The 26,584-nt window shown below is 40.2% G+C and overlaps 2 protein-coding genes across 5 annotated transcripts in view; both read left to right on the top strand.

Moving 5' to 3' along the window:
- Window positions 1-220: 220 nt before the first annotated feature.
- On the top strand, window positions 221-8,202 carry ppp6c (protein phosphatase 6, catalytic subunit). Its single transcript, XM_079871286.1, has 7 exons — window positions 221-364; window positions 1,033-1,128; window positions 1,444-1,509; window positions 1,631-1,772; window positions 1,879-1,958; window positions 6,758-6,967; window positions 7,452-8,202. Exons 1-7 carry the CDS (start codon window positions 233-235, stop codon window positions 7,698-7,700), a joined length of 975 nt encoding a protein of 324 aa, XP_079727412.1. The 5' UTR covers window positions 221-232; the 3' UTR covers window positions 7,701-8,202.
- A 399-nt stretch (window positions 8,203-8,601) lies between these two features.
- scai (suppressor of cancer cell invasion) overlaps window positions 8,602-26,584 on the top strand; it is a 35,380-nt gene continuing 17,397 nt past the window's right edge. Inside the window, exons 1-3 of one of the 4 annotated variants that reach the window (XM_079870961.1) lie at window positions 8,768-8,882; window positions 9,353-9,416; window positions 20,422-20,536. In XM_079870961.1, coding sequence (XP_079727087.1) covers window positions 20,430-20,536 — 107 coding nt within the window. In that variant the 5' untranslated portion in view covers window positions 8,768-8,882; window positions 9,353-9,416; window positions 20,422-20,429. Of the gene's footprint in view, window positions 8,883-9,107; window positions 9,417-20,421; window positions 20,537-21,227; window positions 21,269-26,584 lie in introns of those variants that run through there. The other 3 variants (XM_079870958.1, XM_079870959.1, XM_079870960.1) reach the window with 3 other exon arrangements.

Below are 26,584 nucleotides of genomic sequence, written 5' to 3'. Positions count from 1 at the left end.
ACGTGGAACACCTTTATTCTGATATTTATGTTATTATCCCCTGGTACCCTTTTCTTTTTTATATAGTTTCTTTCTTTCTTTTTTGTATTGTATGTATAATGTTTAATACTTGTATTTGTACAAAATGTGTGTAGCTTGAATAGAATAAAAAAAAAAAAAAGTGGCACCGTGGTGCTCAGGACCGTATCGAAGTACTGATTGGCTGATTCCGTGTCAATCATTACCTCCTTCTATGACGTGGACAGACTTCCTCTTCGCTTCTTCCATCGCATCGACTGTTGTTCTTAAAATGGCGCCGCTGGACCTGGATAAGTATGTTGAAATTGCGAGGCAGTGCAAATATCTTCCAGAGAACGACTTAAAGGTGACTATCATCTGTAATTTGTGCTTTTTCTAAGAATGTTAAATATATTCGTTGTTAGTATATTAATAAAGTCATGTGGATCGTGGTAAAGGCCGGTAAAATAGTGTGTTCAGTGCAATGCAGTCGTTGCGAATGAATCTAAGTTAACGTTAATCAGTTAGCCTGTGTTCCGGGATTTACTTTCTACATATGATCAGAAATAACAGGTTATGCGGCCCAAAAAAGCAGTTAGTCATTATAAAGTTGTGTAACCGATTATTTCTTGTGAACACCTAGGGTGGCTAACTTATGTTGTTGCTATCAAGCGAACTAAATTGAAACGCCCATCTATCTCTTAGTTAATCTTACTTCATGATGTTTGCGTCTTTATTAGCAGTTTTCATTCTTGCCTGAACCGTTCTCCACTCCCTTATCTTAAAATAGAGTACTTGTACGTACAATTAGGCTTCTGAATTAATCGTTAATGCAGCAATGCGGTCCATAACAGTATCACCCAAGCCATTAATGTGCCATTTTGAAAAAATGCGACCTGAACAGGCTCCGTTTTGACCTCCTTATGAATAAACATGACCTTGGATGCAGTAATTTGCTGCTTCTGCTGTCATCATAAGTGATGCCATCCCTTTTTCAAGCTTGTTCAAACCTGCTGTCTTCTATTGCTTTGACAGAGATTGTGTGACTATGTATGTGACCTGCTGCTTGAAGAATCAAATGTACAGCCAGTATCCACTCCAGTCACTGTATGCGGGGACATTCATGGACAGGTGCGAGAATGCCCTATTAATGCATCTCTGTTGTTAGTTGCAGATCTTGTAATGATGTTCTTTTTTGCCATAACAACATGCTGCATATTGGCATAAACCAGAGGTGCTCAATCCTGTTCCTGGAGATTACCTACCTGCAGTGTTCACATCCAATTTTGATAAAACACACCTGTCTGTAATTATCAAGTAATCCTGATGATCTTAATTGGCTGCTTCAGTTGTGTGTGTTCAGGTTTGGAGCTGAATTTTGCAGGAAGGTAGATTTCTGGAAACAGGATTGGGCACCCCTGAACTAAACCTTTTCTTTGTCCCTAGTTTTATGACCTATGTGAACTCTTCCGAACTGGGGGCCAAGTACCAGACACAAACTACATTTTCATGGTATTGTATCTCTAAAGATGATGTGATGCATATTGTGTATATAGTTCATATTTGGTGACTCACTGGAAACTTTCCCCAAAGCATTTATTGAAGAGAAAACGGTATGTTCTCTTTCCTCTAGGGAGACTTTGTTGACCGAGGATATTACAGCTTAGAAACATTCACATATTTGCTAGCACTTAAAGCAAAGTGGCCTGACCGCATCACACTGTTGCGTGGCAATCACGAGAGCAGGCAGATCACACAAGTGTATGGCTTTTATGGTGAGACTACAGAAATCAAATGCATGCCTATCATAATTAACTTATTGTATTAAGATTTTATTGTACATTCATTTTAGGTTTTCATTTCCTTTCTTTCTGTCTATAGATGAGTGCCAAACTAAATATGGAAATGCTAATGCCTGGCGATACTGCACTAAAGTATTTGACATGCTGACAGTTGCTGCCGTAAGTGTTGTCAAGATTTTACATATACAATTTCAGACTTTGTTAAAGGGTTATAACACAGTAGTTCAGTCTTTAAAGGTTTATAAGTTATTGTTCAAAATCAATTTCCCTATGGAGAAACTGAATGGATGTTTTACTTAAGGATCCAGGTTGTTGCGCTTCATAGTCATTTAAAAATGTGTAAGCTTTAAATAACCCTTAGCTTATTTTACCTACTTTTTTAAAAATAAGCATCAAAAACAAAACGGTTACTCGAGACAATTTCTTTAAAATGACATCTTTCATTAATACAATCGACTACTTGCACTGAGCTTCGTGACACTTCCATTTTGAAATGGTACAACTCATTTATTTCCAGTCATGTATATTTTCAGTGTGCTATAGTCACTAGGGATGGGCATTCGATTAAATTTTCTTAGTCGATCGTCGGGAGAATTAACGATCGACTATCGATTAATCATTAATATTTTTATATTTAAATTCATTATTTCTTTAACTTTTTATAAATTAAAAATGCAATGAAAATACAAAAATACAGTTTGTTTGTCCTCGATGAGATCTTTATTACAAGAAGATCAACTTGTGGCAGTGAAACTGGACGTTCGGTAGACTTGAAGATATGCCCTGCGGTGCTCTAAAACAGCGGAACCTGCAGCTGCGAGCCGGCGTTCTTAAACAGAGACCCATGGCCACTTCATCCGTTTTCTGTGATCGGATAGCTATCCGATGGTGAAAAGACCAAATGTAAATGCCCTCCGAAACGCATTCGAGACGGATTTAAACCCGATCGCTCAAACCACTTCAGGAGGAGATCTGAGACGCATTCCAGACGAAACTGGACAAGAGTAAATGCATCTGGTTGTTGAAACCACATATGTAAATTTGACTTATCCCAAAAATGCTAAGAAATAAACGTGTGAGAGCGTGTTATATGTCATGTTATAGCCAGATATGACGACGCTACTTCAACATGCATCACCACAGATGAGCATCTATTCATCAAGCCAACGTGCAAACTATCGCAAATCAAAGTAAAAGTCATTCATCAACACACAATCATCTTCATTAAAAGTAAAGAACCGAAATGATCTTACCAGGGCTGTTGCCGCAATATCTTGTTGCGGTCTTTGATTTAGAAATTTTCGCTGATGATCAATAAAATGCAGCTCATATCAGTTGCTTTCGGTGACGTGCAACAATTTAAATATGCATATAGCGCGGGAATTCAAGATCGGATTTATATCCGTTTTGCAAAAACACATTTATGTGACCAGGTGTAGGCTAAATGGAATCGTTTTGATAAATCAGATAGCTATCCAATCTGAGAAAACGCATGAAGTTCCCATAGAACTTCTGCACCAGTCTACTGATTTCTGTTGAGAAAGATAAGCATGTTGACATGATCTGGGATCAGATGCGACCGCAACCTGGTGACAGCCAGTCCAGCCGCCGAAAACACCCGCTCTGAGGGGACTGACATTGCCGGGATGCACAGGTACCTCCGCACTAAAATGAATTCCATTGCTTCAAGACTCACACTACGCAACGCAACCTGCATTAGTTTAATCAATAACAAATAAACGTGATCGATGAAATTCTTAACGATCAATTATCGATCGTCGATTAATCATGCCCATCTCTAGTAGTCACCTAGTTGACTAAGCAGCACCTGAAATGAGTGTCCGCAAGATTAAAAAATCTGGACATTTTCAGAGACAGGAGAAGAGATATTCTTATGATTACTGTGTAAAGAATTTTCCAAACTCAACGGAACATGAAGTTTTAATCCAACCCAGGCCGATCTTAGAAAGCAGAAGCTGTTAAACATGCGCGATTATTTCAATACAGGGTGTCAGTGCTCGTCTAATGCTGGGGCCACGCCACAAGATATTCGGGCCGGTTTCTCCCCTTCCAACAATTCTAAGTGAAGTCCCGATTATCTTGATGGTTCTACAGATTATCTTATCAGATTTTCCTGTGGTGTGAGGTGTGTTAAGACTAGTGACCGAACCTGCTCGGAAGAACATCGGAGCCGCCCTGATCGCGAATCTTGTTGACAACATGTTGAATATTTAGGATCAGAAATCCTGATGTGTGCGGGGAACTCCGAGGACAAACGCACATGTACTCTGTTGATTGTCAGGGGGAAAGAAACGATACCCAATCAGAAAGCGAGCTGACAGAAGACTGAAGCATAATAACTGCAGTCATGGCACAGGAAATGGATATGTGCATCAGAGATGAAGGATCAGCTCGTTGATTTGTGGCAAAAGATCGAATGTTTATACAACGTGCCCTGTAAATCAAACCACAATAGAGTTGACAATATCATAGCAATTTCTTCATGTCTGTAGTCCGACATGTTTATTCTGAAGTCTCGAGATTTTGCGAGATTTCCCGTGTTCACAGTCGGGACTGAAAATCTGTTTGTGTTTGGTGTTGTCTTCACATCACGGCAAACCACACACTATAGGAGCCACTGTTAAATCTAGGAATTTGTGTCCTCATGTTTGTGGTCTCTCACATTTTGAAAATCTTACAAGATTTTAAATATCTTTTGGTGTGGCCCCAGCATAAACTATTGACCGTGATGCTGAAGTGTGTGTGAGACCTGATGAATACAAATATTTTAATCACTATTTTGTGTCATTTCTCATCGGCAATCATTTTACTGTATGTTATTTACGTTTATGCCCAAAATTCTTAATCAATGTAGTTCACTGTCATTCTCCTCTATGCTGTGTGTTACTGATTAAGATTAATTAAATATTTAACATCGTTAAATTTATTTACGGCACATACCGCTCAAATATTTTAAAAGACTGGAATAAGAGCTCCAGCACACACAAGCAATCCTATTTATCAGTCAAATTCATTTAAAAGCTGTAAACTCAACAGGTATGAAATATGATCAGTAAGAGAAAACACTGTTAATGAGAAGACAAGCACTGGATTGCTGCATGCTAGTGGGGGATTTTTTTTTTTATTAATTATTCAGAATACACAGTTGGAAAGAAAATATATTTATAGGAACATTTCAGCAGGTTGAAGATAATTCATATTAACACAGAAAACATGATTCATTGTTTTTTTTTAATCAAATGACAGCCATAAAACGTAGTAATAATAATGCACATAGTTGCACTGAACGCTGTTACAGGAAACCAGAGTTGTAAGAAGTAAAACGCGGAAGTAGTTGTGCAAGTAGTCCCCCCCCCCCCCCCCCCCCAAGTATTTCATATACATTTTTTGTTATACATTTATCACATTTTTAGAAACATTATTTAAATTGCAAAGGGAACTACACATTCTTAATTCCTTGTCACACCTATTTTACAAGTATATTTGTCTGTGTCCTTAAATTTTTATAAATGTGTTTTCCTAAGTTTATGCTGACACTCATTTCAAACAGCCTCTGAATACATTTGGGAAGTAAATGATTTGCTTTATACATTATCTGTGAAATTTTGAAATAAACCAGGGGCCGTATTCACAAAGCATTTTATCTTACCACTAGGAGTACTCCTAAATCGCACTAAAAGATTTTAGCTAGGAGTTTTCTCTTAAAAGTTATTCACAACGCCTTTCAGACCTACTCTTAGTAAAGAAAAATGACAACTCCTAAACTAAGAGTGAGTCTTCGTTGCTATGGATGACGTCATTACTCATGCACGAGCTTGACTGAAATGACCACCTTGATTGGCTGATGATTGTAACGCGGGAATGATTCCTAACACCTCCCCTACGATGATGAGTGACAGGTGACAGGTCTGAGAATGCGTGCGCTACACAAGTAGTGCGAAGGACGGAAGATGATGAATAACTGAATAAATAGCCTAAATGAATAAAGAGTAAGGCAAAACAAATAGCCTAGTAGCCTAATGAAACATATGGATTGATGCAATATCTTTGCAACATTATTGAATTAATCTGTCACTATATGCCTCTGCCAACGTTTGCAAAGAGAAGAACATTTTAATTTGATTCACAATGAAACGTTACAATTAGTTTCTTTACATGCAATGAGTAGCCTAGTTTTGGTTTGTTATTGCATCCCTAGTTATGCCTACAATGCAGAATTGTTCCCTCGCGATTGGAAGCTCCTGTAGCCGCCGCATACGCATTTCAAAACATCGCAACGTGAAATGCCACAAAAAGCGGTTTGTGAATAGGTCTTAGTGAGTTAGGAGTCCTCTCGACTTCTTTTAAGCTGTCCCAGGCTTAGGTGCTACTTTTAGGGCTAAAATGCTTTGTGAATTACTCGTAGTTAAAAAAATTACGAGTCCTAAAGTTACGAGTGACACGCCCATTATTTTTAGGAGTTGCTCCTAAATTCGCCAGTTAGAAGCTACTTTTAGCCTTAAAATTCTTTGTGAATACGGCCCCAGATCACCAAATATAATATATATGAATATAATTTGATCTTTTGTTGGTTGGTAATGGTAGTCAATTTACAACTATAGATCTTATGTGTAGCATATAATCTGTGTCCCCATGCTTCACACAGTAATGAATGGTACTACAAGTGCATCATATAGCCTAATGAATTCTGTTTGTTTATTGTTAGTTTGATATATTGTAATTGTTTTGACCATTTTACTCATTATGTCTATAATGTAATAGTGTAGCTAGTACTCAAATTCAACATAAAATGTTTACTTGAGATATGTTTACAATATGTAATGCTTAAAAATAAAATAAAAACTCTTGAATTGAAAATGCTATTTTGCACTTTATAACTGTTTAACATGTATTTTCCTTCTGCTGTACTTATTGTGATGTTCTGATTTCTCCCACAGTTGATAGATGAACAAATCCTTTGTGTACATGGTGGCCTTTCACCTGACATCAAAACTTTGGACCAGATACGCACCATTGAACGCAATCAGGAAATCCCTCACAAGGGAGCATTTTGTGATCTTGTCTGGTCCGATCCAGAGGACGTAGATACCTGGGCTATCAGCCCAAGGGGTGCTGGCTGGCTGTTTGGTGCTAAGGTTACCAATGAGGTAAGAGCATTCTCTAAATACACTGTCTGTTTTTAGTTCTTTTAACACTCATCCCTATGTGTATACAAAACACCAGCATGAGACGTTTTTCTGCAATTACAGGTTGAAATATGCAAATTAGTATTTTATGAAATTGCTCATCTCACTCACTCACTGTGAGTTATGAAATGGAGATGTAGTTGTTGGCATTTCCATATACTTTACTAATACAGTGAAGTTTCACAAAAATACCTCATAGTAAAGCAAAAACTAGTAACTGTGTTCAGTTTGGTAGCCTCTGGATTTTCTTGGATCTGAATTTCTATGAAATATGCTGCGAGCTAAATATTAATTTGACAGTTAAATTAGCAGTTAACTAAGATATAATTTAATTAAATTAATTGGCTGTTTCAAATGTCTGACATGCTAGTAAAAGAAGAAAAAAATGTTCAGTAAATTTACCTGTGTGGTCAGAACCTGAATTGTTTTTCTCTTTCCATTCAAGTTTGTTCACATCAACAACTTGAAGCTGATTTGCCGTGCACATCAGTTGGTTCATGAGGGCTACAAATTCATGTTTGACGAGAAGCTGGTAACCGTCTGGTCGGCCCCAAACTACTGCTACCGCTGTGGTAACATAGCCTCCATCATGGTCTTCAAAGACGTGAACACACGGGAGCCCAAGTTGTTCCGGGCCGTTCCTGACTCGGAAAGGGTCATACCACCGCGAACGACAACACCCTACTTCCTCTGAGGTTTTCATTGTTGCCTGGGTCCAGACCTGTCCTTTTCATTGCTCTGTCAAGCACTCTTTTATTGTCTTTAATTTCTGTTGCATTTTTTTTAAACAAATATTTTTGTAAAGATTGAAGTGCTCTCCAAAAATAACAACAGTAAACTATGGTCAGGATTATGAACCCTGTTGACTGTTGAAGTTGGTCATTATTTGCTCAGTATATTCTTCTTAATGTGAGCGTGTGACTGTAATTAAGTGGACATCCTCATTCTATTCTCAAAGCCACTCTTACAGGGCTTTAAATATAGACCTAACAGCCATTGACCATTTAATGACAAAAGTTTGTGGTGTAACAACTCACCTGGTCAGAACAAAATGTTTTGTTTTGTTTTGTTTTTTAAGAGGGCAGATTGGAAAGTCACTGAAACAACTGTGCTGAACAAGTCTGCTCCTGATTTCTCCAAGACAAAGACACTGTTCTTTTTCGTAGCTTTCAAGTGTAGAAAAAGGTTGAGGCAATGACCAGACAACAGGACAAATAAAGTTGTGATTATTTTGTACATTAATATAATTGCTTTGATTTAATCATCTTTTTCTCAGATTTGTTGTATTTTATTATTGTAGAAAACAGCTGCCCATTTGCCAATTAAATATTGAAAATAAACCCCTTTATTGTTAAGTTATATTTCTGGTGTGGTCTGCTAATCAATGGAAGCATGAAAATGTCTTGCATACAAGACAAATTGAAAAGCACTTTTGTACGACACCGTTGGGCGGCACACGTCCCTTTTAAATCAAACGGGCAGTACCATAGAGGCCAGTGTCACGTTAGCCCCGCCTCTATGTGTAAGTAGTAGCCTGATTGACAACACAGCCAACCAATGGAATGTATTGAACGTCACTAACAGACCGGTGGGGAATTGACAAGCATGTTACTTTGAGCGGGTTGCCACAACATAGTCAATGAAGATTCAACTGGCCAGACTGAACCGTCGACTGCAGTAGATGCCGAATGGCAGATACTCCCTGCACTTCCCTGGGAGGGTGATTTGAATGAGCTGGATGTAAACGACGGTGCGCCACCGCACTGGATGTCTAGATTTGCGTCGGGGCGAGATTCACTGGCGCGCGCTACCTGGAGACGCCGCTCTTGAGGAGCCGAGACGGAAGATAGCTGATCTAAACTACATCAGTGCTCAGGTTTGCTCTCAAATCAATGACTTTTTGACAGATATTGCTCGGCGGTTTATGCGTTAGGTAAAAGAAAAACACGGCTGAAGTTAATACGTCTTGGAGGACTACGATAGTCAAGCGCCAGTCACTTAACGTTAACGTTAGACACAATCACTAAAATATGAATTTTATGCCGTAGCTTTCCGTCAAAGTCCAGTATATTTATAGAAAAGCTATGCGTATATCATCCCCATACATGTGTGTTCATATATATATTAAAAACCACCAATAACAGCACGTCAACTCCATTCAGTCATCAGCGCAACATAATTTAGGTTGCCAGGAAACCGCAGTCACAGCATCTGCTAAAGCCACAGTTTTGTCAACTCTGATGGTCATTTTGAGGACAAAAACGCCGCTGCTCCTCGAGCGTTCACAAATCATGTTAACACAGCTCTGCCGTTACATGATCCAACATACAGTTTCGCCTTTGACAGAGTCACACAGACTTGTCGTGTATTACCGCATTCCGATCTAAGAGAGACAGCCGTCGCGCGAGAGGTAAGTCATTATAGATTAGACAGGCTTTGTCCTCTTGAGTAAATGCATTTAGATATGCTTGATAGTGTGAAGTGTCACAGAAATGACCGTTGTTGTTCTTCACACTGGTAATTGATGTAAAACAACAGTGATCAGTCAGTCCGCGTTCCTGGTCAATGAACTGTTACGCAGAGATGCACGCTGCCAAACGCTTCACGTTTAGTTGTGATTCTCACCCTTTGTCTGTTGTTCCGTTTAGACCACCCAGATATTCAAGTTGGGAGTGATATTGTGAATGGAACACGAGCCAATAAGCATCTCTGTATTATTATTGAATGAACACGGTTGAAAAACCATTGGCTGTCGCAAGAATTACAGTATGTGCAGCCCGGGTTCATTCTGTCCTGCAACAGCACGGGTTTGATTTTTGCAGAGCGCTCGCTGTCTGCTCAGTTTATTGTTCACGTTCAGGCTGCATCGGCCGTGCGTGCGTGCGTGCGTGCATAATATGACATAATACGAGCAAGCGCGAATTGTGTATTATTGCATCGAGCTTATTAGGGCTGTGTCATAAATATGCATTGAACTTTAAATGAGGTCCTATGATAATTATGCGAGAATAAGTGACCATTTGACTGGAACCGACCCAGTCCATTTATATCTGTATAAAAAGGCAGATTTGTTGCAGACAAGCATGTTTTCTTAGCATCAGCTCTATCACACATCATCTGTGAAAGAGCCGCCAGGTTGCTTAGCTGAAATGACGTCATACAGACTGGCTTGTTATGGAAGAATGAGCTCGTGGACGAGAATTCTTCTTCTGTTACTATAGGTACTAGTATGCGAGTATTTTACTATTTAGCTATGGACAATTATGGGTGTAGTTAAACCTTAAAAGGATAATTTCGTTTCAAATCCATTAGAAACCCAATTTAGTGTTTTTTTTTTTTTTTTTTTTGTCCGCCTTTAGTCAACATGAAATCAATGGGCAATTTTGCAGTATTTATTATTTATCTCTGCACACCATTACTATTATTATTATTATTATTATTATTATTAAATTCATTGTCACTCATCATCTTGATTCAAAATAACTTCCCCTCCTTCTTTTAGTGATATCTCTTCTTTTCTCTCATGATGTGTTCAGGAGTGAGAGGGCAAGACAACCTGTCAATCACATGAGATCACAGCAATAGCAAACTACAACCATCCAATGATCCAATAAATTCCCTATGGGGTATGGACAAGTTCCACCCTAATTTATTTTTTTTGTCCTAGAAGCCGTTTCACTTAGATATACATCACAATAGGGATGAAAAGACAATTGAAACTTCCGTTTCATGCCGACTTCAACAGTTAATATCAACACGGCTGTGTTTCAAGTACCACAGGTCATGCTGATATTCAGTACAAATTACAACAGCAGAATTGTGAGCGTGATATTTCTTAAAATCTGTGTGGAATCAAAATTGACCCATTTACTTTGTTAGTGCACATTACTAGCCTTGTAGTGAACCACATGTCTACCAACCACCAGTCTGCTGCCCAATTTGTGTATTTATTTATTTTTCTTAGTGAAGATAGATCCAAAACTTTAAGCTTTCTGTGTCATAAAACAATGCACATGATAGAAGCTGATCTGGAACAGCATATGTGAGTGGAAAGGAGCGGAATGGTTTTCCTTCCCATGCTCAAAATGTTGGTGGGTTTCCATTTCCCGCTCTCCTCACACAAGTAGTGAGAGAAACCCGGCTCTGAGTGATCATGGCGTTCGAGAGGAAACACCAATTTGGTCAGCAAATAAAATTTGTGTAGGCTACTGGATATTACTGTTGCATAGCTTAGAAATAACTTTCAAGATTGCAAGCTATTTCATAATTAGGCTATATTAGCTCCCTGTTTGTGAGTTATATATGCGCCTGTACTATTTTCCTCTACTTCTTACCTCATTCCTTTGTGGATCTGAATACCATTAGAGAGTCTTGGGCTCTTTAGCCACCATGTCCACCATGCATTCATCATTCATTTTCACTCGTGACGGTATCCCATTAACATGAGCAGTCATGTAGGCTTTAGCGCAGAGGGTAGATTCATTAGTCAGCATGTGTTTGTGTGACCTCTTTAACTTAGTGAGTGATTGCAGTTTTAATTTCATTTTCACTTTTGTAGTATTGTTTGTTTTTAATCGGACTTTGTCTATCCAAATAGGCTGGTCTTTTAATAGCTGATAAATCATGTAGAAAGTAGACCTACTATAACATGATCAAAGTAATTTTCAGTACTTCTTATAAAATGTATTCGGTTATGCAGTGACTGCAAAAAGTGATAATAAGATATTATTGATTTAGCATTGATTTTTTTTTAGTTGCACGTGTTGGCTTCATACAGGTCATACATACACACACTGCCTCATCCTGCAGTTCTTTTGCTGCAGATGCATAGCTCATGCATTTTTATGGAAGGAGAGGATATGTGGGTCAAGCTCACATCTTTGTGCAGAAGCCTTTTACCACTTCTGGCTTTAGAGAAAGAGCATGCATGCGTTTTCTTCATGAGACAAGGAGATCACTCTTATTCATGCCTCCTTTCAACATGCTCTTATCATCAGTTCTCTAAAGCCCATCTTCCATTCATTCCTAGACTGCATCCATAGGGTCTTGGTGGACAGGTCGTTTGTTTCAGCATTAGATCACACATCTTCTGGTCTGAGACTAATGGCTGATTCCACCCTGTAGCTCTGTGTCTATATATGAAGAGTTCAGATGCAAAAGCCTCTAAGTGCCATGACATCTGAAATTTTCTTCTAGAATGATCATTTTTATCAAGCTTGTATATTTAAGTTCAATAATTTCACTTAAATGGCAATGCAAATTACCTGTTAATTGTCATTTAAGTGAAATTACTAAACTTAAATATACAAGCTTTATAAAAATGATCATTCTAGAAGAAAATTTCAGATGGCACTTAGAGGCTTTTGCATCTGAACTCCTCATATGTACATCCTGGTTATTTCAATTACCAGATGTTACAACCAGAAAATAGAAATCTTTCAAAATGTGTGTCAATATTGATCTGCGTATTGATCAGTTATTTTAATATACTTGCTTATTCTCAGTAGGTGCATGTTGTTATACGAATGACCAAGATGAAGGTATACAAACCCAATTTAGCTTTTAAAATACGTTTGTTAAATGGATATTTGGATTTGTGGGTCAAGATTGTCATAATGAACCCCAGAGAGATCCACTGATAATACTAATTGTAATTAATCAATAGAATGCTTTATTTAGACTGGACAAAATTGTATCTGATTATTAGTTTTTTTTTAATACTGACGTGAACTTTCAAGTATCTCCTCCTAATGATGTTACTTAACACCATTCTAAGATTCTAAATCTTTTAATATGCTCACCAAGGCTGCATTTATTTGGTCAGATACACAGCAAATCAGTAATATTGTGAAATATTAGTACAATTTAATAACCGTCTTCTATTTTAATATTTATTTGAAATGTAATATTCTTTTGATGGCAAACTTAATTTTTCAGCAGCCATTACTCCAGTCTTCAGTGATTCTTTAGAAATCATTATAATATGCTGATTTGCTTCTCAAGAAACATTTATTATGGCTGTACGATGTGTCGTATTAGCATTGATTTCACGATGTGTGGATCCGCAATAGTCACATCGCAGGATGTGCGATGTCAAGTATAGGGATCGTAGTTGATCGCTTCCGGTTTGTAACGCATGATGTGATTTGTGGATTAATTGCAAAGTTTAACCAAGTTTATCATTTGCATGTGTTTTAAGTCCTGTCAGCTGAAACCATAGACTGTAAAAAAAGATGGACGACGCCCCTTCACTCCCTTCCATTGGTAAAAAGTGAAGCCGCCAAAGTCCTAATAGGTCTGACATCTTGAGCAGATTTGGGACCTGCTTCTTCGCAGTAGTGAGCAGAGAGTAAAGCAAAGAAATGGTTAGTACAAAGTTTACTGTGTGAAATAAACAGTTATGGACATGTAGAAATTAAAGTTGAAGCTCCAATCTCCTCTCGAAAATCCCCCAAAAGAGACGATTTGGCTTCTCTTTTCAGCCCTTGTGCGGCACGCTTGGTGCGCACACACACAGAGCCACGCAGACAGTACGTGGTCACAGAATTCAGTTCTCTTTCTTTTGAGCTTGAACTGACGCGTGCTCGCGAAATTAAGTCAAAATGCCTGTCTCAGCGAGTATCCTCGTAAACAAAGTCAGTTATCATGATTATATTGGGTCCGTGGATTCGTCTTAAAGTAACAGCAACCTAAAATACCTGCAGCTTTTTGTCACTAATCAAACAACAAAAGAGAAAGATAAAAACACTTTAATAGCTTTAATAAAGATAAATATTATTAATTAACTGTATTAATTTAACCTATACAGGGAAGATGCAGTGATATTTTACATTTGATTATTCAATGTCTGTACCTGAATACAGTTAGATTTACCTGAAAAACATAAAGCACTGTTTAGTTCATTTGTATCTTTCCTCTGTTGTATTTATCTATGCTTGTAATTTGTTTATTATTTTGATAGATGCACTCTCAGATGCACTCTCCTACAAAATCACCCCAATCATACTAAAATAATTAATTCTTTCCAAACAGAGCTATTCAAATCATCTGATGAAATTGTTTTCACATTGCAATATATACGTTTTTTCCAATATCGTGCAGCCCTATTATCAATGTTGAGAACAGTTGCGCTGCTTAGTATTTTAGTGGAAATTCTTTGATAAATAAAAAGTTCGAAAGAACAGCTTTTATTTGAAATGTAAATTTAATGTGCCCTTGCTGAATAAGAGTATTTATTTCTTTAAAAAAATAAAAGTGTGTTTGAATTTTTTCCCCTTTTTCTTAAAGAAACGTATCACACACTCATTTCCAGTCATTACAGATTTAGATCAACCGTTCTGTTATAAATTCATGTAATAGCATAGCATTGTATTAATACAATAAATAATTTCTTATTATACTATCAAAACATTTTTATAATTTAAAATCACACCAATAGATAGCCTAATAACAAGAGAGTGATATGATTTATCATAAATTTGTTTTAAAGGCATAAACGAGAACTTGTTTATACGTTTTAATATGGAACCAGAATAAAAGTGTATTTTACTGTATTTTCTTGTTTTCCTCCTGCCACATGACAACTGTAGTATCTCTCATGCTGAAAAAGAGGATGAATTGAATCGAGAATCGCTGCAGACTTGAATGAATGGCAGCCTCTTGTTAAACAGTGTGTATGGCAGACAGCTTTTCCATTGAACAAATTTCTGTTTGGTTTGCAGAGCTATAGCTGCAAATAACCACTATGAAATGCTAAATGTGCTTCCTTTAATACAAGCATGTTCAAATGTTTGACATGATGTAATTCACATATGGGGCGAATAATGCAGGGCAGAGACAAGATAACATCTGTGTGCACATGAAATTTGAGCATTCTGAGCATTTTGGGCAAGTTATCTGAGCTAATAAAGTAAAATATTAGCAATATATGAAAAAAATGCCTACAAAAAAACATTTTGTCAGAATGCATCACTGATTTTGAATGAACATGGTGCTTTTTAGGGCCAGATGGTGTAGTTACAGCAGTAGCCAACAGAGTAACCTTTGGTAACCAGCTAAACCTTGACTTCTTAGGTAGAGTCAGCCCCATTTGTACACTAAACTAAATTCAGCATGAATACCTTACAAATTTGAACTACCTTTTCTATTGCAGTGTTATTCTTACGTTTTTTTTAGCCTATGCACAACCTTATATAAATGAGGTGTTGCTGCTGTGATAATATTTCTGAATAATATTATTGAATAATATTCAATTATCAATTGTTTTAATTGTGACAAATACTTCTTTTGTGGAAATATCTCCAATATATTCTCTGAATGTGTTGACAGCACTTGAAAGGTGGGCAGAAACAGTCCATAAGTAGACCATGGTGAGCCATCTGGAGGCTGAGCAGGGGTGATGGACATGTCCAGGTCTTTTCCATTCAGGCCACCATAGACTGACAGCTGAATGTTTGCCTTACTACCCTCTGGGCCTGACCACATGCACACACGCAGACACACAAGATGACATTGTACACAGTTTCAGGCAATAAATTATGTTTTTCCCTGCAGTGGCTTCCAATGTCACCATAATACATCATACATTAGTTGCTCTTATTGGTAAAAACAGGCCTTCAACATACCAGTTTTCCATTTATTCTCACAGATGTGATGGAGTTAGAGCTTTCCATGCATATAGACATGCTTTATTCAAAAACATCAGTGAATTTGAATTGTTGACTACATTGAGTCAAGGCAATTTGAGTATCTTAACAGTTATAAATGGACCTCATCTGAGCTTCTAGTCATTTCACAAAGCTCACTTAAAATTCATGCTTTACATGTGTATTATGGATTTTTATTAACGTTCATTCTCTTGTGTGGACCTCTCCCCCACTCTGGTCCGATTTAACATCTGATCCGAGCAGTAAGCACTGCACATTCAGCCTTTGGCGTGGATTTGTCACACTCCCTCTTTCTTACTTTCCTCTGTGCCATTGATGTCCCTTGCTCTCTCCCCCACCCACCCACCCACCCCCCCAATCCACCCACCCCTCAGACACACAAACACACACAAAGCCTGGTTCCTCTCGGTGTAGCCAAAAGAGGTGCACATGTACTCCCTATGACACATCTATGCCACACGATTTTATCTCCTGTCACCACAGAGGTGAAATGTGTGGTGGTGTTTGTTTAACACCATCTAGTCTCACACAAGCTAAGCCATTTTCACAAACATATTTAGTGTTAGTTCACCCAAAAATGAAAATTCTGTCATTATTTACCCATCCTCAAGTTGTTATACACTCACCTAAAGGATTATTAGGAACACCTGTTCAATTTCTCATTAATGCAATTATCTAATCAACCAATCACATGGCAGTTGCTTCAATGCATTTAGGGGTGTGGTCCTGGTCAAGACAATCTCCTGAACTCCAAACTGAATGTCAGAGTGGGAAAGAAGGTGATTTAAGCAATTTTGAGCATGGCATGGTTGTTGGTGCCAGACGGGCCGGTCTGAGTATTTCACAATCTGCTCAGTTACTGGGATTTTCACGCACAACCATTTCTAGGGTTTACAAAGAATGGTGTGAAAAGGGAAAAACATCCAGTATGCGGCAGTCCTGTGGGCGAAAATGCCTTGTTGATACTAGAGGTCAGAGGAGAATGGGCCGACTGATTCAAGCTGATAGAAGAGCAACTTTGACTGAAATAACCACTCGTTACACCCGAGGTATGCAGCAAAGCATTTGTGAAGCCGCAACACGCTCAACCTTGAGGCGGATGGGCTACAACAGCAGAAGACCCCACCGGGTACCACTCATCTCCACTACAAATAGGAAAAAGAGGCTACAATTTGCACAAGCTCACCAAAATTGGACAGTTGAAGACTGGAAAAATGTTGCCTGATCTGATGAGTCTCGATTTCTGTTGAGACATTCAGATGGTAGAGTCAGAATTTGGCATAAACAGAATGAGAACATGGATCCATCATGCCTTGTTACCACTGTGCAGGCTGGTGGTGGTGGTGTAATGGTGTGGGGGATGTTTTCTTGGCACACTTTAGGCCAATTGTGCCATTAGTGCCAATTGGGCATCGTTTAAATGCCACGGCCTACCTGAGCATTGTTTCTGACCATGTCCATCCCTTTATGACCACCATGTACCCATCCTCTGATGGCTACTTCCAGCAGGATAATGCACCATGTCACAAAGCTCGAATCATTTCAGATTGGTTTCTTGAACATGACAATGAGTTCACTGTACTAAAATGGCCCCCACAGTCACCAGATCTCAACCCAATACAGCATCTTTGGGATGTGGTGGAACGGGAGCTTCGTGCCCTGGATGTGCATCCCACAAATCTCCATCAACTGCAAGATGCTATCCTATCAATATGGGCCAACATTTCTAAAGAATGCTTTCAGCACCTTGTTGAATCAATGCCACGTAGAATTAAGGCAGTTCTGAAGGCGAAAGGGGGTCAAACACAGTATTAGTATGGTGTTCCTAATAATCCTTTAGGTGAGTGTAAACCTGTATGGCTTGTAGATATTTTGAAGAATGTTGGTAGCCAAACAGTTGATATGGGCCCCATTGATTGCATGGTATTTTTTCCATACAATGGAAGACAATGAGGCCCATCAACTGTTTGGTTACCCATATTATTCAAAATATCTTATTTTGTGTTCGGCAGAAGAAAGAAATTCATACAGGTTTGTAACAACTTGAGGGTGGGTAAATGATGACAGAATTTAAATTTTTGGGTGAACTATCCCTTTAATAAATATGTAAATTGAAATGTGATTTTTAGCATTTATTTAGCATAGGGAATTATTATTTTTCTCACTGTTTTATGTGAAAACATGCAGATTAATTGGCCCTCGGTTAAGAGCCGACCTTTTTCCAACTGCACAGAGTAGACTATGTGCTGTCTTTATAGGCCATTAAAGCTTTGAGCTTGTTTCTGAACAGGAAAGGCCATTGAGATATCCCATTATTCAGCCAGAAAGATCAGTGGGTGATGGCATATGTAGCAGGCATTTGGCATGACCTAAACCTCTGCTGTCCTTTAGTGGTTTATTTATTTATTGTGGTAAGTAAATTAAATCAATGATTAAAAGTAGCATGAAATAAATAAAAAAAGACCTTACTTCCTATACGTTCCTGGTCTTCAAATCATTTAGGAATTCAGTGAATTTAGGCATCACACCGCTATAATGTACTGTATGAAAAATGGATATACTGTCATTATAAGAATACATTTAATTTGTGTTATTAAATTACTAATATGGGCTCTTCCTGCAAATAAAATCATGAAGTGCCCATATTATGCTTATTTGTGCGTACATAATTTTGTTTTTGAGGTCTGCTAAAATACATTTACATGATATTGGCCTGGTTTCACAGACCGATATTAGATTAAGCCAGGATTACGCTTTAGGTAAATTAGGACATTTTAAGTTTTTTTTTTGTTTTTTTAAACGTGCCTTAGAAAAAAAACCTTGTGTGCATCTTGAAACAAACAATGGCGCTGACATGTTTTTTTTAAATATGTCAGTGCAAGTTACTTTGAGTTAAGACAGTTCACACATTCATTTTAGTCTGGGACTAAAGATTTAAGCCCTGTCTGTGAAACCGGTCTAATTACTGCAGCACGTCTTTTCACCCTCTGCCTGAAACACACTGTTTTAGTTCCTGTCTCTTTAAAGCCCGCCTTTCTGAAAATTCCTGTATACTCTCATGATTGGTCAATAAGTCCAGTCAATTGGTCCAGTCAAAACTTTAAGGTTCCTCACCATAATCGGGTTTTAGCTCCTGAGGCTTTATGAACAGCTGAAAACAGTAACTATGGCGACAGTATTGGTGTCCATACAATTTTTTTGCCCCCATAGCAAAAAAATACAGCATCTCCACGACTAGGAATGCTCATAATTAACTGGTTAACCGTTAACCGACGGTAAGAATTTTGACCGATTTAAGTACATTTTCAAAATATTTTAGAATGTTGCATGGTTAAATATGCTACACAAATAAAATGTTGCATTTTTGAGAGAGAAAAAAAACAGATAAGTCATGTATAAAGGCTCGTTCACGATATCGTTCTGTTTATTCTAAGCGCGTTCTTGTCTGCCGCTTTAAATGCTCAAACTCGTTACAGCAGTATGGATTCTGATTGGCTGTCAGTGTTCTTATCGTTCATCAGCTGGATAAAATCGTTCTGAAAGTGATTCCAACGATATCATTTCTCTGTGCCGTTATCATTATAGCTGTGGTGTGAACGAGTTTTAGAACTATATTTATCATTATCTTTATAGTTATCGTCCTTGGTGTGAACAGGCCTTTAGTCAACATTTTATCATTACATTCAGAAAATAAAGCAAAATGTTTTACAAACATAAACATTTATAAAAAATAGGCTATAGGCTATTTTAATTCCCCTCACTCAACAACAAATCCTTTCAATTTAACGGTATTCAGCACAGAACAAGAATGAAAAATATAAGTAGCTTTATAAACGTCAAGCCAAAACAAATTAATTTAAAGCGAAATGGAAACAGAATCCAAACGGTTTCCATATTCGCAATGTATTTGGATTCAAAACCATTATCTACTATGTAAACTAGTTCCAGGCAGGTCTTGACCGCATTACAGTTCCATATCACTTCGCCAAATGATTTCAGTTATTTCAAAGGTCTTTACAGATTACAACAGCAGAACCAAAACCCACAATGACACTGACCAAGCAAATAGATATAGGCTAGTAAACAAGAGGGTAAAAACGACAAATTATTTCCATGTTTTTTGCCACAAAATTACGTTTTATTATATAGAAAGCAAAGCACATACTCTCTTTCTCCTGCTCAAACGCACACAAACAAATACAGACACACTCGCACAGAAACGTGTTGTCAGTGCAGCTCTGATGATTTTATTAGTAAAATAGTTTAACAACTTAAAAGCTACATGACATTTCTCACTAGCGATGTAATAATGAGACTGTTCTTGGAGCAGATAAACGTACAGTTTCACGTTTAAAAAATAAAAAATAACTTCTAGCCTAATGTATCTTGTTTTATTCATCTCCATGAAGTTCATAGATATATGGATTAGCCTATTTTAATTTCCTCTGTGAAACTTTTGTTCCAACTAAAATGCAAATTCGTCAGAGCGTATCAGTTGTATCAGAGGTGGAATTAGTCAGTTTTTGTCAAAGCTGATTCAACATCTGCCCACGTCACAGATGCAGATCCTTATACCCACAGTATGTCAGTTCAGAGTTCTGTGGTGCTCGTTTAACTGTGATTCATAAAACTTCCCTCACCACTGATGGCTGCTTGAACGACGTGCTTGCACTAACGACTCGATTTTGCATAACTCTGTCGACAGTCTGTTTTGAATTCACTATTTTGGTTTGTTTGTTTTGTTTACAGCAGCTGCCATGACAGGGGTTGGGGCAGAGGATGACATCCCTCTCTGTGAGAGGAAAACTGTCACTGACTTTTGCTATCTCCTGGACAAGTCCAAACAGCTTTTCAATGGCTTAAGGTCAGTCTCTTCTCTGTGTCTGAACATTTTGCTGTTTATTTGTGGTTTTGTTTGCCTTCCAGATTGCTGTCTGGGTCAAATCATGCAGTGACCTTATGTAAACTTACTTTCAGCGCTTTCTTTCTTTCTTTCTTTCTTTCTTTCTTTCTTTCTTTCTTTCTTTCTTTCTTTCTTTCTTTCTTTCTTTCTTTCTTTCTTTCTTTCTTTCGCTTTTTCTATCTTTTGATTTAATTATTTGTTTGTTTGTTGTTTGTCTTGTTTTTGTTTTAATTTTTCCTTTTCCTTCTTTTCCTTTCCTTCTCATTTGTTGTTCGTTCTGTTTTTATTCCTTTAATTTGTTTGTGTTCTTGTTCTTTTGTTTTAATTTTTCCTTTTCCTTCTTTTCCTTTCCTTCTCATTTGTTGTTCGTTCTGTTTTTATTCCTTTAATTTGTTTGTGTTCTGTGTTCTTTTGTTTATTCTTTTGCTCAAGCATTGTTCATTTATTTTTTTTCTGTTGTTTTCATCCTTCTGTTCAATTAATTTAGCTTAATTTCTTTTTCTTTTTTTACTTGTTCTTTCTTTTGTTTGTCTGTTTGTTCATTTATTTGCCAGTTTTTGAGTATGACCTATTGCTCTGTTAATCTGTTTGTACTACAGTTTAGGAGTGAATGGAATACTGAAGTAATGCTCATTTTCTATTCTCACAATAGCCGTGAATCACGCCTTTAACCATATAGTGACACTGACTAATGTAAGTATCAAATATAGTGACTTACATAACACTGGAATGTCTTATCACAGTTGAGACAACGTTATTTAATAACCAAGTCTAGTCGAGATGGCCAAATCTTAATTAACCGACAGCAGCTTCAAATGATTTTTAAATTTATGACAACATTGAGCACATCGCTTGGGTTATACTCAGACCACAAAACTGAGGGGATCTCCACTGTTAGAAGACAGTAAATTATGCATAATTGCAACTAACCCTCAATCAAACCCTAATCCTACCCTAACCCTATAGTAAGTGCATGTTGTTAATTAATTTTACTCAGTACCTTAATAAATATATTACACTGTAACAATGACACCTTAAATTAAATTCTAACTTACTTTATTTCTAATGTGGAATGCAAAGAAGATGTTTTTTTCTTTTTTTTTGTCCATACATGTTTTTTTAACCTCACAGACTTTCAATGTGAGTACAGTGTTTCAAGTTTGCTGCTTCAGTATTTGTAATTTTTTTTTTCACATTTCTATATACTGGAAAGCAATGATAAGCATTTCATACGTTTGAAAGGCTTTTATTGGCAAAAACATTCAATATTTGCAAAGAGTCGATATTTACTCTGCAATTCATTGGGCATGCTGGATATTAGCTTCTGGTCCAAATCCTGATTAATTGTGATCCGTTCTTGCCTTATTAGTGCTTGGAGTTTATCACAATTTGTGCTAGTCCACTTGCCTTTTGAGGATGGACCACAGGTTATCTACGTAATTAAGATCTGGGGAGTTGCCGGAAATCCAAAATTTCAATGTAATGATCTCCAAGCCACTTCATTATCACTCTTGCCTTGTGACATGGTGCTCCATCAAGCTGGAAAATGCACAGGATCATCACCAAATTTCACAACCTCATGGGTTGTTGCGAGAAGTTGTAACAGACCAGCGGATGGTGGATTGGAGGATTTATTTTGAGCACAGACCGAGCAAGCACCCACAAACCGACGGATGTCCTCTGCCAAGGCGGGCCTCCAAAACCGCTGGCGAATAGCAGCTAGCGACCTCCTCAGTCCTGGATGGCATTGAATGACCCTACTGGAGAATGGCGGCGTGGACCAAAAAAGGAACAAATAGCAGACACGCCAGGCATCCCTGGGGCACTTCGACTCTAGCCTGAGCTCATTTGATGTGAGCTTCGATTACCCAAGTGACTGCCCCCACTACGGCCCTGAGGCAAAGTGGTGTCAGGAGGAGGCATGCCAACCAAGGTAGCGAAGCACCGCAACAATGCATCAGGCTTAACATTCTTGGAGCCCGTTCTGTAAGATAACACAAAGTCGAAGGGCCCAAAAATCAATGCCCAATGAGCATGCCTGGCATTCAGACATTTAGCCGAATGAATGTACTCCAAGTTCCTGTGGTCGTTCCACACCATGAAATGAATGGCCATCCCCTCCAACCAGTGACACCAATCCCCCAGAGCCAGTTGTACCACCAGCAGCTCTCGATTGACGATGTCATAATTTCGCTCTGCGGGAGACAAACGGTGTGAGAAATAAGCACACTGTCAGGTTTGCATACACAAAGCAGACAAGCATCCTGGAGTCTGGCATCCTGGAGTCTGTGACCGGAGGGTGGACGGGAAGATGACAGACAGGAAACTCCAGGATGGTATCGCCAACCACGGCGGAGCAGGACGAGGAGGAGACCATGGCGGTGCAGGCTGAGGAGGTGGCCATGGCGAAGCAGGCTGAGGAGGTGGCCATGGCGAAGCAGGCTGAGGAGGTTACCATGACGAAGACCCTTTGGGTGACCATGGCGGTGAAGACCCTTCGGGCGGCCATGGCGGTGAAGACCCCTTGGTTGGCCATGGCTGTGAAGACCCTTCGGGCGGCCATGGCGGTAAAGACCCCTCGGTCGGCCATGGCTGTGAAGACCCTTCGGGCGGCCACGGCGGAGAAGACCCTTCGGGCGGCCGTGGGCCCTTGGGTGGCCACGGCGAGGACATATGGCCCCCCCCAAAAAAATTCTTGGGAAGAGTGACGGCGTCAAACCCAGCCTTTGGGACAGGCTCTGGAACAGGCTCTGGGACCGGGACATGAACAGACTCTGGCTGGGCTGACGGGATGAGCGGAGAGGGCTCTGTACTGGACGGGACCAGCGGTGAGGGCTCTGTGCTGGACGGGACCAGCGGCGAGGGCTCTGTGCTAGACGGGACCAGCGGCGAAGGCTCTGGGCTGGACGGGACCAGCGGCGAAGGCTCTGGGCTGGACGGGACCAGCGGCGAAGGCTCTGGGCTGGACGGGACCAGCGGCGAAGGCTCTGGGCTGGACGGGACCAGCGGCGAAGGCTCTGGGCTGGACGGGACCAGCGGCGAAGAGGGCGTTGAGCTGGACGGGACCAGCGATGAAGGGGGCTCTGAGCTGGGCGGAACCAGCGGCGAAGAGGGCTCTGAGCTGGACGGAACCAGCGGTGAAGAGGGCGTTGAGCTGGACGGAACCAGCGGCGAAGAGGGCGTTGAGCTGGGCGGGACCAGCGATGAAGAGGGCTTTGAGCTGGACGGGACCAGCGATGAAGAGGGCTTTGAGCTGGACGGAACCAGCGGTGAAGAGGGCTCTGAGCTGGACAGGACCAGCGATGAAGAGGGCGTTGAGCTGGATGGGACCAGCGATGAAGAGGGCTTTGAGCTGGACAGAACCAGCGGTGAAGAGGGCTCTGAGCTGGACAGGACCAGCGATGAAGAGGGCGTTGAGCTGGACGGAACCAGCGGCGAAGGGAGCTTCAAACTTGGCGGGATAAAAGAAAACAAAAGCTCTGCGGGCATGACGCTGTCAGTCTCTAACTCTGCGGGCATGACGCTCACTGTCACATGCGCGGCGGGCATGACGCTCTCAGTCTCAGGGGCGGCGGGCATGACACATACTGCCTTGGGCTCGGCAGATCTGGCGTGAAGTGCGGGCTCGGCTGGACTGTCGTGAAGTGCGGGCTCGGGTGGACTGTCGTGAAGTGCAGGCTCGGCTGGACTATGGATGAGGATGGATGGCGTGGCGAAGATGGCTGGAGACGGTGACGTTCCGAACCCGAACTGGAATGCCGGCTAGGCAGGAACCAACCGGATGATGAACGGGGCTGCGTCGAATAGGGACAACAGGTTAACTCTGGAATCCAAAAGTTTCTGCATTTTTGGTCTGGTCTTCTGTCAGGTTTGCATACACAAAGCAGACAAGATGGTAGGTTTGATATTTTAATAGCAGAATGGATTGGACACAGCGTGAAAGGTGAGTAAACAGGAAGTAGATAATCAGATGAAGCTTAACTGAATGATAACCAAGTCTATCTCTCTCTTGCAGATGAAGATGATGAAGTTTCTCTGAAGACAGGCTGAAGAAGATCGGGATCGACGGTGAGTATGCAGGTAGGTAATGTAGAGGGTCTGAGTGTCATGAATCGACGAGACCAGACGATGACTGAAGGGTGAGTGCTGAATATAAAGGGGTGAGATGACGAGGTACAGGTGATGATGATAATTACTCAGGGGAGAGTGAGTGCAGGTGCGCCAAAAAGGATCCTGGGGAATGTAGTGCAGAGAAGACAGACGGTGAAGGTGGTGAATGTGACACACATGGATGTAACTTATTATCTTGAGGGGATATTTTAGAGAGAACCGCTCCAACACCTACCTCTGATGCATCAACCTCCACCACAAACTGCCAAGCGGAGTCAGGTGTAACAAGGATTGAAGCAGAAATAAACCTGCATTTGAGTTCATCAAAAGCACTCTGAGCCACCACAGTCCAGGCGAATTTAGCCTTGGTGGAGTTCAAGGCAGTCAGAGGGGCTGCCACCTGACCTAAGTTCCTATTGAATCGCTGATAGAAATTGACGAAACCCAAACTCTTTCTGGAGTCAGGCACCGGCCAGTTAGAGATGGTCCTCACCATCGCAGGACCCACGCGAATCCCCTCCACCAAAATGACAGAACTCAAAAACGAGACTGACTGGGCATGGAAAGTACACTTGTCCGCCTTGACAAACAACTGATTCTTCAGCAGCCGCTGGAGCACACCTCTGATGTGCTGGATGTGCACCTGGAAGGAAGGAGAGAATATCATCCAGGTACACAAAAACAAATTTTATTTATCATATCTCTCAGCATGTCATTGACGAGTTCTTGGAAGACGGCTGGGGCATTGGACAGGCCAAATGGTAAAAAACAAATATTCGAAGGGCCCCGTGGGGGTGTTAAAGGCCATCTTCCACTCATCCCCCTCAATCAGAACACGATGGTAAGTGTTGCGCAGATCCAACTTTGTGAAGAATCTCACCCCCTGCAAAAGTTGACAAAAGCACAGTCATATGGACGAAGTATGCATCTTGAAGAGATGCATCTTGGGACACACGCTAAAGACCGCCCATAGATCGTGATGCATGACAGGAACCCAGGACAAATATATCTCCTCCTCCTGAAACAAAGAGGGGGCAACAAAAGATGGTACAGAAACTAGACAGTATGCATGATAGTAAGGACTCCAATTAGAAATAGACTTATCTGCCCAGTTAATGAGGGGACCATGTAGGGAATGCCAGGGATGGCTAAGGGAGCTACAGGAGACTTAGTTAAATAAATCTCTAGCTCCTCCCGGTGATTGCCGGAGATAACTACACTCACCGGGACGGATATGGTCACATGGATATGAGCTTGCGACCGTCCAGTAAGTGAGCAGTGATGGGAGAATGAATAGGAAGACCCCTCTCACAGGCCCAGTTTTCATGGAGAAACTTCCCCTCCGCCCCAGAGTCAATGAGTGCTGAACCTTTGAAGGAAGTATCATTCATGATGACAGTCACTGGCAGGAGAGTGCTAGATTCATGAAATGGGGATGTGAAGGTTCCACTCACCAGAATTCCCCTAACTACTTACGAATGCTGGCTTTTACTTGACAGGATGCAGCCAGATGACCATGGCCACCACAATAAAGACAGAGACCCTCAGACAAGTGTTGTTGTTTTTCCTTAGCAGAAAGATGCATTCTACCAACTTGCATGGGCTCTACACCATCAGATGGTTCAGGTACCCGGGGAGCTGAAGGAGAATCGAAAAGTTCTGCCTGATGCCTGGAAAACTGACCCCGAACCCAACGATGCAACTCCATTCTGGAATCGAGACGAATGGCAATGTCAATGAGATCTTCCAGATGTTCTGGAAGTTCTGGCTGAAGTGAGAACACCACTTCATATTGAATGAAAAAAGAGCGACAGTTGCTAGGCTAATCAGCATAAGCTGAAGGATTGTTGACTCGAGGTTCGTAAGTGGACTCAGTGGCGGCTGACATCGGTGACGCAA

Source organism: Squalius cephalus, assembly GCF_949319135.1.
Source record: "Squalius cephalus genome assembly, chromosome: 5".
In the NCBI taxonomy this organism is placed as follows: Eukaryota; Metazoa; Chordata; class Actinopteri; order Cypriniformes; family Leuciscidae; genus Squalius; species Squalius cephalus.
Note: the sequence above shows the minus strand (reverse complement) of the source record. Positions and strands in the feature narration are given on the sequence as shown.